General features: G+C 42.0%; 1 protein-coding gene across 2 annotated transcripts; it reads left to right on the plus strand.

Moving 5' to 3' along the window:
* The first annotated feature begins 989 nt into the window (after window positions 1–989).
* Window positions 990–12,670, plus strand: LOC119729731. Of its 2 annotated transcripts, none has more exons than XM_038202445.1 (6): window positions 990–1,070; window positions 5,652–5,719; window positions 5,829–8,913; window positions 9,046–9,229; window positions 9,782–9,942; window positions 10,572–12,670. In XM_038202445.1, the coding sequence occupies exons 2-6, from the start codon at window positions 5,690–5,692 to the stop codon at window positions 10,730–10,732; spliced, it is 3,621 nt and encodes a 1,206-aa protein (XP_038058373.1). In that variant the 5' UTR covers window positions 990–1,070; window positions 5,652–5,689; the 3' UTR covers window positions 10,733–12,670. The 2 variants fall into 2 exon arrangements, with proteins under 2 accessions (XP_038058373.1, XP_038058374.1); XM_038202446.1 differs by having other exon boundaries at window positions 1,017–1,070; window positions 5,656–5,719.
* Window positions 12,671–12,971: the final 301 nt, after the last annotated feature.

Genomic DNA, 12,971 nt, shown 5'->3' on the forward strand with positions numbered 1-12,971 from the left:
ATGGCATCGTTTGGATTGGAAGAAAATATTTGACGGTGCTTTAAAAAGTGTGCCCTCGATGACATTTCTAATTATCCGCCTTTTGCAGCGTGCGTGCGTCATTACAAATTTAGCAACATTACCCCTACATTTTGCTCTGTTTTCTTGCTTAATTTTAAATTGGCAGATTTTGTTGTCCAGTGTCGCATTTTTCAATAGGTAGTTGACCGCAAAAAATAGTCAATTTTGGATAATACACTATTGAAGACTTAAGGGTGATGGACCATTTGCTACTGTTCAAAAATGAAACTCCAAGTAAATTATGGCATATACTAAATTTGATGCGAACTTTACTTGGAATATCACGGTGCCAATGCTCTCATTTTTCAAGGAAGAAGGGATTTACCACCTTGGCGATGGTACTCAGAACCAAACCATATAGCGCAGTGCCGACAATTTTGCTTTAGCCTACGTCCAGACAACTAACTTGTGATGCACTTGCATTTTTTTTAATGGTGTATGTACCGAGTTGATATTTCGAGAGGTAGGCCTCAGATTTTTACAGATTTATTGTACAGTGCCTTTGAATATGGCCATTTTACAACATCACGAAATATCCACTGTTGCCTATTGTTCTTCAGGGTCATTGCGTTTAAATGATGATATTGTTTCAACGGATTGAGCAATTTCAGTAATTTTGTCCTTTAAAAGTTGCTTATGAAATTGGCTTTCCAGTCACTATTATGTTTGATGCTACATGTTATTTTTAGTATGAAGTATGAAATACAATTATTTTGGGGGGTTTGGGTTCCGCTTTTTTGACTCACCTTGTATGTTGCAGGCCGGTTTATTTTATTCCAATATTCATTTAAAAATCTAATCGATATAGTTGGCCCCTTGAAATCGTCCATTGTTATGTAACATGATCTGACCTTGAAAACAAATCTCATTGACATGCAAATATCTGAAGAAAAAAAGGTGGCGCGCTTGTGTGACGTCATTGCCCAAGGCTAACTTTGGGGTGTTGGCTGGGTCGGAAGCATACATTCTGCAAACTGTAGACGTCTCGACTGGACGAATTACCTTTGCAGGTTAGTGAATGGGTTTTAGCTGGTATACTTGTATCGTTCTGCTCGTCGCGCCCATAATATCGATGCCAAATGGCCTTACTTGCCAAAATGCCGTATAACTACATTTTGTTGCACACGAAACAGTCATTCTAGGCCCAAGAGTTCCGAACCATGTACTGTAAAGGTCTATTGCCCAACAACGGTATCTGCATAAAAATCAAACTTAGTTTTTTTCACCATACACACATAGTAATGTGAAACTCCTTACTGCCATTGTTCTCGTTTTCACCTTTTCGCTGATACTGCTGTCTTGACTCGGTGACTAATTGTAGCAAAGGCCATGGTCCAGACCAAATGTTGGTACCATCTGAGGTGGCAAAACTGTAATAGTGTTAATTTCTTTGTTTCACACCACTTTCTTCTTTTTGATGCGATTACTCATTTAACGTAAACCCTATGGGTATATCAGCAGGGGGCGGGGCCACAACCTCCCAAAATGATACTTATTATAATAACTCCTGAATGCTTCGGCTGATCGGCATGAAATTCGGTGATCTCTCCAAACAGGCACGTAGGAAGATGATTTTAACAGGGGGGGGGGGCAGATTATGTTTTGTGAAACAACGGCATACCCAGGAGTTTGTCTTAGGTGGGCTCAAAGAAAAAAAATACTCTCACAAATTAACTAGGCCTATATCAGATATAGGATCCAGGATTTTTTTTAGACGGGGGCACACATTTGGAGCATTTGCTCCAGAACTAATGCGAGCACGGAGCGCGAAGCCCTTTCAGGCGTGGGGGCCGGGGCCCGTTTAAGGTCCCCGGGAAATTTTGGATTGTATAGATAGGCCATCAGCTGAAACTCAAAAACCGGCTGTAAAATGAGTTTCGTTCCAGCAACACTGGGTCTACTTTTTTAGTGCACATATGTGGTGTACAGTACATCACAAACACTATGTTAGAAGTTCTCCATCAAATCTGCTGCAGTTTTTTTTTGGTTACACTTCGTCAAAGTTTGCCAATGTTATGTACATGTATGAATGCTAAAAACCCACATTATCCGGTTTGAGGCCTTGCGTTGGCACTTCCAATTTCAAAACTACAGCACTATAGCTTGTCACATCCTACACTCTAGAAACTCCTGGGTCAGACTGACACGCAATCTGAATCCAAATCTGCTCAGTCCTTTTCCGGGTCAAAAATTTACCCCATTTTGAGTCATAAACGACCCCTTTGGAGTGAAAAAAGACATGTTTCTCGGTCATAAATGACCCCTTTGTGGTAAAAAAAGACAGGTTTCTCGGTTATTTGAAATTTAAGATGCTCTGTGGTGCAATCTGAGGCGAATCCTGGCCCCTTTCCCCTGAATTATTTGAGCAAAAGTTGTTAAGATTGTAAGGATTTTTAAAAATTAACTCTTGCTTTTACAAATTCTAAGTTATATACTGTGTACTTCAAAGTTGCAAACCACGTGGTTTCGTCTTCATATTTTCTTGCATTTCATTTTTGAAAAGGGATTGCATTGACTTAGTTTTGTAAACTGTTGCAACAATGTGTTGGGGCATTTGCTCCGAGGCTAGGTGGTGCAATCTGAGGCGATTCCAGGCCCTCTTCCTCTGAGCTATTTGAGCAAATGTTTTAAGATTATAAGGATTTTTTAATTGGTATAAAATACACTCTTGCTTTTACAAGCCTTTTAAGTTTCTTCTGTTCTTCACTTGATAACCATGTATTTCCATCTGCATAATTATTTTCATGCATTTTGTATTTCAAAAGGAATTGTATAGACTTAGTTTGTAAACTGTTGCAAGGATGATTTCTTATGTTTTGTTTCAAGTTGAAATGTTCAGTTTGTCAATAAGAACAAAACCGCTTGAAGATGTAAATTTAATTCAAGTTCAAAATTAGTGTAATTTAATCAAATTAAAGCAGAGGAGCAATTTGGCCTCCACAGTCTAGTGGTTGCGAAGGGCGATTTCTAAAGGTTACGTAACACTATGTTTTGAATGAAACTACATGTATACACACAACCATCTATTTCGGATTCAGCACATAATGCACAGTTGTAAAAGAATGGTTGTGTTATGATCTTTCCGATAAATCATCTTTCGAGAAGCATTGCTCAATTGAGCACTGTCCAGGCCGTAGTGTCCCTTTAAAAACCACAGGCAAGTACGTTTTGTTATGGCTATAATGATGCTTTTTCAACAAAATCCATTCCTTATTGTACGCGCATCTACAGACTTAAAGATATAGAGCCTAATCAATAATTAAGCCTTCGTGGATTAAGCGCCATCTGATCGCACGAGTGTGAAGATGCAGTAGGATGTCACATACAGGTGCATGTGTATACTTGCATTCGCTCTGGCTAAAGTCAAAACCTTCCATTTCTACGATCACCGCGCACAGATATTTTACTTGGATGATTCTGGTGGCAGTGTAGAAGAGTGCCATTGGTATTGTATTGAATAACAATAGGAATATTGGTGCACGGAGATAATGAATTGCGTATCATCATGGAACGACGACCAGTCTCCGTACATACACATGGATTATTAGCTATCTTGGACCTTCGATTTATCAAAAACTGTGCCTCACACCATGGCCTACGATGGCCCCTTTCAAGAAATATCGATCTGTTCCGGCTAACCCCCACGGAGTGATCAATAATTACCTCCGGCCACTTAAAGTCCTATTGTCCGACAGATTACCAGAGTTGCTGACTCGAGTCATGTGACTTGGACTCGAGTCGGACTCGAGTCGCTATTTTTGTGACTTGTGACTTGACTTGTAAATACCAGCTTTGACTTGTGACTTGACTTGGACTTGCAAACAATGACTTGTGACTTGACTTGGGATTGCAAAAAATGACTTGTAACCAACCCAAGTCAGACGCTACTCGAGCGACCCAATACACTTTAATTAAGCTATTATACTTTTAATTAGCTTTTTCATTCCAGAAAATAGACCTCAGTGACTGAATCCAGTAAAATGAATAGTTCCCACTAGTTTAAAAAGTGTTCAATAAGACTGTCACAACAAACTACAGTTTTCAATGACCAATTGTCTCTTGCTTAATGTATTGGTTGAACAAACTTTGAAAGGAACCTTTCATGAAAAGAAAGCAGGCCTTTGTCAATTGCATGTAAAATACCGGATAGCCTAACCCATTGGTAGGCGTTTGTTTAGTATACATGGAAATTGAACAATAAAGTAATCTCAGAGATTACCCACTCGCCACACGAGAGCGCACGTGCGTCAACAGACTATTGTCCACAGGATTATCTGGGATCGATGCTCACTTCCGGCCACCTACGTCAACAGTCTATTGTCCGAGAGGATTACTGCCGGCCACAGGTGGCCGTGTTCGGATTGCGTAAACCGTATGTAATACACGTGTAAATACATAACTACATGTATACTGTATTGAAATGTTATATTTCCCCATACATATATGCAATCTTTCCCATAGAATAGGTCAAACTGTACCCAAATCCTTTACCCTCACCTGTTCCTTATTCATCCCATCCATTCATTAGGGGTCAAACTGTGCCAGAATTTCCTAACCCCATTCATTCATATTTATATCTGTATCTACATATTTACATATTTATGTGACCTTTACATATTTCTATGCCAAAGGTCAAAGTGTACCAGGAAGTCTACCTCCACTACTATTGCACTGAAATTTAATTTATTTTCTTTTAAAATGATTGCTGCAGTAATTTCCTTTGAACCTGTTTTCATACCCATGCTGGAAGTGAATTAATATGAGTCGGAATCTAAGTAAAAGTTTCTGTGTCTTCTACCAGTTGTGGGGAAACATAATTATTATGTCTTACAGTGATAACCCAGCTGATGTTGCTAAGACATGAAATGTTTGAGGTCTCGGGCTTGAATCCTGATTTATCATCTCAAAAGCATCTTCATGCGGTCAGAAAACCAAATTCTGCATAATGCAGTTAAATGTTCGGTGCGAAATACGGTAGAGAAAATTGCAGGTATAATGTTATGTTAATCTCTTCTGTATGGGAAGAAGTGTGGGTCTGTTCTGAAAACAGTCGCGTTTGGTTGAGTGCGGTGCCCCCGGCGCACCCAACATTTGGCTTGGGCTCCAATTTTTTCCCAATTTTTTTTTAGAAGTTTGAATCAAAAAAAAATGTATTGCCGCAGAAAATATATTGGGGGGGGGGGGGGAGACGGACATTTTGACGTTGGTGTCGCCATTTACACCCCTATTAAAGTACTCGAAAACAGGCCCCATACATCATCACCGTCAAGTTATGGGACTTAAAAAATGTATTTAAAAAAGTTGACAACCTCTATAAGCCCCAAGCCCCCACCCCCTCCCCCCTTGGGCGCGCCACTGCAGAAGAGATTGTTTTCCACATGGTGTTACCTGCAATTTTCTCTACTTTTTTCAATCTACCATGCAAAGCTTTTAGTCATATATGCTACAAAATATTTTAAGAACCCAGCATCACCTTAACGCCGTTGCCTCATGGCAACTATAGCCGAGATCTTAGGGGGCCCCGGCTGAGAGATGGTCATAATAACCCGGCCCTTTTTAGGGTTAAAATTGTTTTGCTTTGTTTTCTGTAGACAGACGGTTGTAGGGCCTACACTACCGTTACAACACGATGGAGCAAAGAGCAGTAAAGCGACAAAAGGTATGTACGGAAAGACGACAATGAATGTCGATTTTGCCTTACGACGGCTTATTCAATCCCATTTCTTCCGTTTACATATCCATAATTGTATCCATTGACATCCTTTCAGAAGAGGCACCCTGAGACGAGGAGGAGCCTAGCTGATTCCGCTCACGCGAAAGAGTCTACGTATCTGCTGGCACAACCGGGTATTTTCTTCACCAGGCCAAAGTACGGTTGTATGGTAGTGGTCAATTTAAATGACAAGACCGAGACCGGTAAGACAGGCGTTTTTAACGCCATACAAGCCGTTCAGCAAAAGTGCGACCTGTTGCAAGGACGAAACGGTTATGTCGTCTCTTTTGACCCAGCCTTGTGGAAAACATGGAGCCCGAATGACGACATCGAAGACCGACCACAAGGCAATTATATGTTGTCTTCATCCCGAAAGTTTGTCAACACAGGAGGCGATGTTTCCTTCTTTCTGAAGTCTGACACCGAAGACGTCGTACCAAAGCTTTTCCAAGAAGTAGAAAACAACCTCCATGCTCTGGCTTCGCTTGATGTCACCCAAACCCGGGTTTACAATGATCGTGCCATTAACGGGAAGTTTCGAGACGGCGTTGACAATCCAGTCGACAAGACTACCGTCGAACGTTTCATCCTGACACCACAGACGACCACTCCAGGATCCGGGGGTGGTAGTTACTTCTACACGCAAAAGTTTCGGATGAACTTCAGCATATTTGACAAAATGACCATCCGCCAGCAAGAGAACGTCATCGGCAGAAAGGTTACAGATGAAATCGTCATCGGGGCCGATTCAAGAAGTCACATCCGTCGAGCGCGTCTGGCTGAGGCTAGTATTCATTTGAAGATTCTTCGGGGGAGCATGCCCTACGGACGTGATGATACAGGCCAGGAAGGAATCTACTTTAATGCTTTCGCTGATCACGTTCAGCTGTTTATCGATCTGATGCAAAGCCTTGTAGGAGACGACCCCGATTTCACACAAGATAAACTCATTTCAATGGCTCAAGGCATCGAGGGAAGTTTCTGGTATACACCAAGTTTGCATCAGCTCGGCTTTACCGACGAACCGAACGTAGGCCAGGCCCCGACCCTTGACTTCCTGCCTTTGTGGGACGTGAGAAGCACCAACGACTACATGTTTTACAACTGGCGCGAATATCTCCACCGTATGAGCTTTGGTTTGTATGCTCCCGGAGATCCACCGACACATCGTGTTATCAAGCTCCTGTCCGTGATTTTCTCCGAGTGGAGTGACCAGTGGTATGAAAAACCAAACACTTCCCGCATTCCCCATCTGAGCAACTATTTGACGGCAGCAGAAAAGCCATATCTGGAGGAATCCGCGGCCATTCGCAAAGGCATGGCGATCAAGAAGACGCTGGGCACTTTGATACCGAAAAGAGCCTATGGCACAAATAACGACCTCTTCCGCATACACCCGAATGAGCTGATTGTCGGTGTCATGCCCAGATTCTCTCTTGGTGTCGGCAAGTATGTCATGCCCTACTCTCGTGAAGAAGAAGAGTTTCCTTGGTTTATGAAGGGTCTTAATGAGGGCGGTGCCATGGGTCACATTGTTCCCGACCACGGAATAGTGTTGGCCGTCGGCCTCGGCGTTTTAAAGAAACAACACCAAATGTTATACGCCAGAGCCCCCCGTGAACAAAAGGATTTCTACCAGTCGGTCATCCTGGCGCTGGAGGGAGTTCAAGAGTACATTGACAGCTTTGCGAACCTGGCTGAGCAATTGGCACAAAAGGAGGAATATACGGCTGAAGAAAAACAAAATCTCCGACGCATCAACGCAAGACTGCTGAAACTGAAGACCGGCGCCCCCAGCAATATGCTGGAGGCCGTGCAGCTTCTGTTCTTGATGCACTGTTCTATGCATCTGATTGGCAACCCGGTTGCTATTGGCCGACTAGACGTCCTGCTGAGTCCGTTCTACGACGAAACGACAACGCCTGAAGCTGAAGCGCAAGAGATCTTGGACTGCCTGTGGATAAAACTGAGTGAACGTGTCGTCATTAACCGCCACTTTACACCAGACTTGCATGATCGAGGTTCCACAGCGGTGATGTACGCTGCATCAGGTAACTTTGGTCAAGGAAGCGCCGTCAACCAGTGGGTCCAACAGATCACCGTTGGCGGGTACCAAGCAAATGATGACGTCACTCCAACGACGGCCTGTAACAAACTTACTCTGCTGTGTCTGAAGTCGTCTCGCAGGATTCCTACTAACGCCCCATGCTTGAGTCTCAGGCTACACAAGAACATGCCCGAGAATATACTGCAGGAAGCCACAAGGGCGCTTCTTAGCGGGGGTGCACATCCGATCCTCATGCATGATGATAGACTTGTACCGAGTCTGATGAATAGTGGCTCTCCTGATGTACCCGTTAGCCTTGCGGCAGCTCGTAACTACGCATGTGACGGATGCTACGAGCCAATGATTGCGGGCGAGACCGAGTTTGCGTTTGGCACGATCGTTCTGCTGAACATTCTGGAGATGACTCTAAACGAGGGAACGCTTTATGCCGACTCGGGGTCGGTATATCTTCGAGGCCTCAAAGTCTCCTATCCATCGCCACACTCCAGCCAAATCAAGACGTTCGACCAGCTGAAAGAAATCTTCCTAAAACACCTGCGACTTCAAACTGCTCAGTTTTACATCACGATTCTCTCCAACTATGGAAACCTCTGGGACATCTGCCCTTCGCCACTTCTGTCCTCCCTCATCCACGGCTGCAAAGAAAGCGGTCGTGATCTTTCCAATGGGGGATCCAACTACCACGCATTGGCTATGATGTACGTCAGTGCGTCTAACACCATCGATTCACTGTATGCCATTAAGAAGCTCGTGTTCGACCCAGACGAATCCCTCACGACCTTGCCCCAACTGCTGGAAGCGCTGAAACTGGACTGGGGATTTGAAATGAGAGAACCGTTTTTCGACGAGCGTGCCGGGGAGGTGCGAGAGGATGCGAACGCAGCTACCTACAAGACGCTGAGAAAGAAGGCTCTGACTTTACCAAGATTTGGACGTGGTAATCCAGAGGTAGACGAGATAGCAAACTGGCTGATGGAAAACGTTGTGTCTATTGCCAAAGATACGATTCACCACCCTCCTTCCGTACTCGATGGCATCATCAGTGGTATCAAAGAGAAATACTCCTTACCAGGTAATCAAGCTTTGTCTACTTAGTCATTATTTAATTTTGTCCGCAACTATGCCTGTTTAGGAAAGCGCTTTGACACTGGCTTAGCACGGCTGAGATAAAATCTACATAATTCGCTTTGTTTCGATTTCACAGGCCGTCCGTTTGGTTTCGTCGTTGAACCCGGTATTGGGACGTTCGAGGGGTACGTTCCGCAAGCATTGGGTACAGGAGCCTCCGCTGACGGGCGCCGTAGTCGCCAGCCATTCGCATCGGATCTGAGTCCGTCACCTGCACCCCAGGACAAGACCGCACAACCAGCCTCGGTCAACATCTATCAGTGAGTGTCATGCTTTACTTTTGGCTTGTTTCCTAGAAATGGAAGGTCCTTACTAAAATTTTGTACTTTAGGCGCACACTGCTCTCATTTAATTGGCTAGATCGGGCCACGTTTGGAAAAAACAGCTCGTCTGGATTTGGTTCCGACCCAAAGCAAGTGTGCATTGCCATTAATACGCAGGCCGATAAACACCGTTGAGATTTTCAAAAGCATTTTTTTCTGGCTGCTACCGAGCACATGTGAACACAACCGTTTGCTTTCATTTTTTTTGCTCCACAGGCCTAAACCCATTCATTTCCGAAACTACTGATATACAGTTTTTAACGCAAGACTTGATGTTTTTAGAACCTTTAATAAAGACCCTGCAACCCCACCCGTTTCTGTTTGAAATGCCGCTTCCGGTCCTAGCCTGTTGCATTTGGGACATGAAACAGTATACGCAACAATAATTGTTCGAATCAAAATCCTCGCTTTGAAACCGTCCATGTTGTTTTCAAATGAAAGCGGATTAGTGTGTTGGAAGCTCATTTCGTCTTTGATTGTTCACTGCAGGGCCATGAGAAGTTTTGATTATGATTCCATCAACATTGGTCTGTCCAACGGGTCACCGGTCGACATGAATGTGGGCGAGGACTTCCCTGAGGCCAAGCTTCACGAGTTCATACGTCACTATGCAAATCGCACCAAACCCATCGGTTCCAATTTGATTACAGGTACAGTAACTTATTATGGTAACAAAGTTCAACTCTATAACCTTCGAAACTTCATCTTCTGTCTATTTCATTCATACAGAAGGATGTGCTTACCCTGTTTTACCTATACCCTCTGCTGCAACGGATAGCCGACATCTTTAGATTAAACGGCACATTTTTTTCCATCTTTTCCTTCCAAAAAATAGCTAGACCATATAGGCACTATCATATGCGTACTTCTAGACACTAACCCATATTTACTTCCAATGATTGGCTTCAAACAGTTCCACGAATATAAGGCTCAAAAAGTGGGAAAATATGTATAAACGACACAGCGAAATGGGTCCGGCTGCTTGCCGTGTTCAATTTCAAACTACGGGAAATATCAGTAGTTTGAAAAACTTGAACTTAAGTTATATCTATAAGCAGCACTCCAGTTTTCTCTTCGACCACATAGTACCCGTCGGTCCGGTCAAACTAGACACGGTGCAATGTGGGCGTATATATACGCTGTTACCCCGCAAAATGTGGCAATTGCAGAATGATAAATTAACCCCTTCAAACATTTCAGCGAAGTGGGATCATTGGGCCATACTCACTCGGATTAAATACCATTATTCAACAATCATTTTCATTTTACTGTTTCACAGTCACATGCGCCAATTTGGAGACGTATCAGAAAGCAGTGGATGAACCTGAGCGGTACGACTTGGTCCGTGTACGCACTGGTGGCTGGTCGGAGCACTACGTGGCCATGTTCCCCGCACATCAAGAGCAGCACCAGCGCCGTGTTGTCTTCACACCCTTGTAGAACGGTGCGTCCAGAATGAACGCCATATAGGGTGTCCCAGAAAAAAACAAACGTCCAGGCCAAATCAAGGAACCCAGAACCTATTTTCCCTGGTTCCCCATGTATAGGCAGTCTTCCTCGTGAGAAATGATCTGACGATGTCATCACAATCAGTCAGGCATTTAACCAGGCTGACATTGACATCATGTATGATTTGCTTGACCGGTGCAAGTAAATATATTCACGTAAGAATACTCCCAATCAGGATCCGTAGGAATAATATACTTTCTTGCTGTTGCGTGATTTGGTGTGGACAGTTTGTTTCTAATACACCCTCTTCAGGGTGGAGTCCAAAAATGTGGAACCCAACCCAAAGAAATATAATTCATATTTTAAAAAAAATATGTGGCACCAAAAATAATGATGACTGGCAATAAGCTACTTTTAGATGAAAAAAAAATGATTTAATTGCTGAATCCGTTAAAAGTATATCACCATTTAAACGAAATGACCCTAAAATCGGTTTTGTCCCCTAAAAAAATGCGATTTCAACATCGTATAAATTGTTTTCAAACATTACCTGCGATAAAACCTCAGTTTAAAAGTTGAAAATATTCACTAAAGTACTTTTGAAGGCCCGCCCTTTGAAAAGGTGGATTTATAAATCATATTGATAGCCCAAGCAGGGTTGTTAATAAAGATATGGTGTACTATACAGTTATTAAAACAAGTATTCTGTGTATTTTCTACGTTCCAAACGTCAGAACACACACAGAAATTGAGTTTTTTTTTATACAAAACTGATTTTAAGGTTACTTAATTTATTACTGATAACATTTTAACGTGTGGAGCAATTGAAATAATTTTCGTACTGAAAGTCGTGTAATGAATGGACTTCTGGAGTCATATTATTTTGTGTTACATATTTTTTAATACGAAATACATATTTCTTTGGGTTTGGATTCCGCTTTTTTGAACTCGCCCTGTAAAAGGTTTATTGGAAACAAACTCACCCTGTATATTATGAAGGCCTGCTTTCCACTTGGCCAAAATTAGTAATTGTAATGGTAGTTGAAAACTGTTCACGTAGACTCATTTATGTTTAGTAGTCTTCAGTTTCATAGCTGGATTGATACCCCATATAAAGTTCCTACGAGTACTATGTGCAGTGTTATGTGGGTTTGAAGTGAAATCCAATTTGTTAACAAGTTGTGTGTGTTTTGTGGGTTTGAAGTGATCATTTAAAATTTGCTAACAACTAAGTACATTTGCCATGTTATTGATTGCAGTGTTATTGCAGTGAAACTGACAATTAGTGGTGCGGGGCTAGCTAAGCGTAAATATTAAAACAAAAGGCGTATAACAGATATCGCGTCCATCACAGAGATGAAACTTGTTATTCTTGTAGTTGTAGAGGATTTTTAGAATGTTACTGCGTCAGATCAGAGAGGCTTAGTGCTATCGATTGTAGTCTTGCTAAAAAGAAATCAATAATGATCTATTCGTGCTTATATGAAATAACAGAACAAATGTTGAACAGGTCTTTTTTTTAGAGTCAATATTACATAAACTAAGCGAGAACATCGTAATTTTGGGAGTAATGAAGTTAGAATTATATGTCTAGACATCGAACCAAGAGTTACAAGCAGTCTGTACACTAACTTTATTTTAAATAATCAAGACAGCCAATACAGTAAGGAGGATTTTTAAACAATTGTTTATTATGCTAATATTTAGAAAAAGATTTAGTGGGCTGATTTCAATATTGCCCAAAGGAATTTCCATTTCTCCAGACATTTGAAAGCAATAGGAATGTCGATTATAGATAATTCTATTACATAAAACCAAAAGGAGAGCATAGACATTGATGGATTATTTTATATGCTCCAAATAGACATACATTTTACTCTAAGGGGATATTACAAGGGAGAACATCTTTATGTAGAGGCAGCGCACAACTTTAAATAACCATGACAAACTGTAGTAGACAGTATTTTAGAGAATTGAATGCTAAAATCGAAGACTCAAATTAAGAGAGAGAGAGTTAGAGAGTTGGAGGCGTTGGTTTTGCCCTAAAAAGCAAGAGTCTACATCAGAGAATCGTTAGATGTTAAAACATTTTTACAAGTAACATTTACAGCGCTTGTGTTAGTTTTAGATTTTAAGTACATTTTAGTGGTTTTGTAGAGAATTGTAAGCCTTTTTTAAAGAGTGTCGCTAACGTTGGCTTTGTATGCTCAGAGAAATTTGCAGTGGCTTA

Source organism: Patiria miniata, unplaced genomic scaffold (genome assembly GCF_015706575.1).
Source record: "Patiria miniata isolate m_02_andy unplaced genomic scaffold, ASM1570657v1 HiC_scaffold_21, whole genome shotgun sequence".
Taxonomy (NCBI): Eukaryota; Metazoa; Echinodermata; class Asteroidea; order Valvatida; family Asterinidae; genus Patiria; species Patiria miniata.

Bases quoted from the DNA above. Each gene is read 5' to 3' on its own strand.
- LOC119729731 (XM_038202445.1), top strand. From the start codon at position 5,690: ATGGAGCAAAGAGCAGTAAAGCGACAAAAG. The intron at 5,720-5,828 runs GTATGTACGGAA...ACATCCTTTCAG, and splicing joins GAGCAGTAAAGCGACAAAAG to AAGAGGCACCCTGAGACGAG. The intron at 9,230-9,781 runs GTGAGTGTCATG...TGTTCACTGCAG, and splicing joins GCCTCGGTCAACATCTATCA to GGCCATGAGAAGTTTTGATT.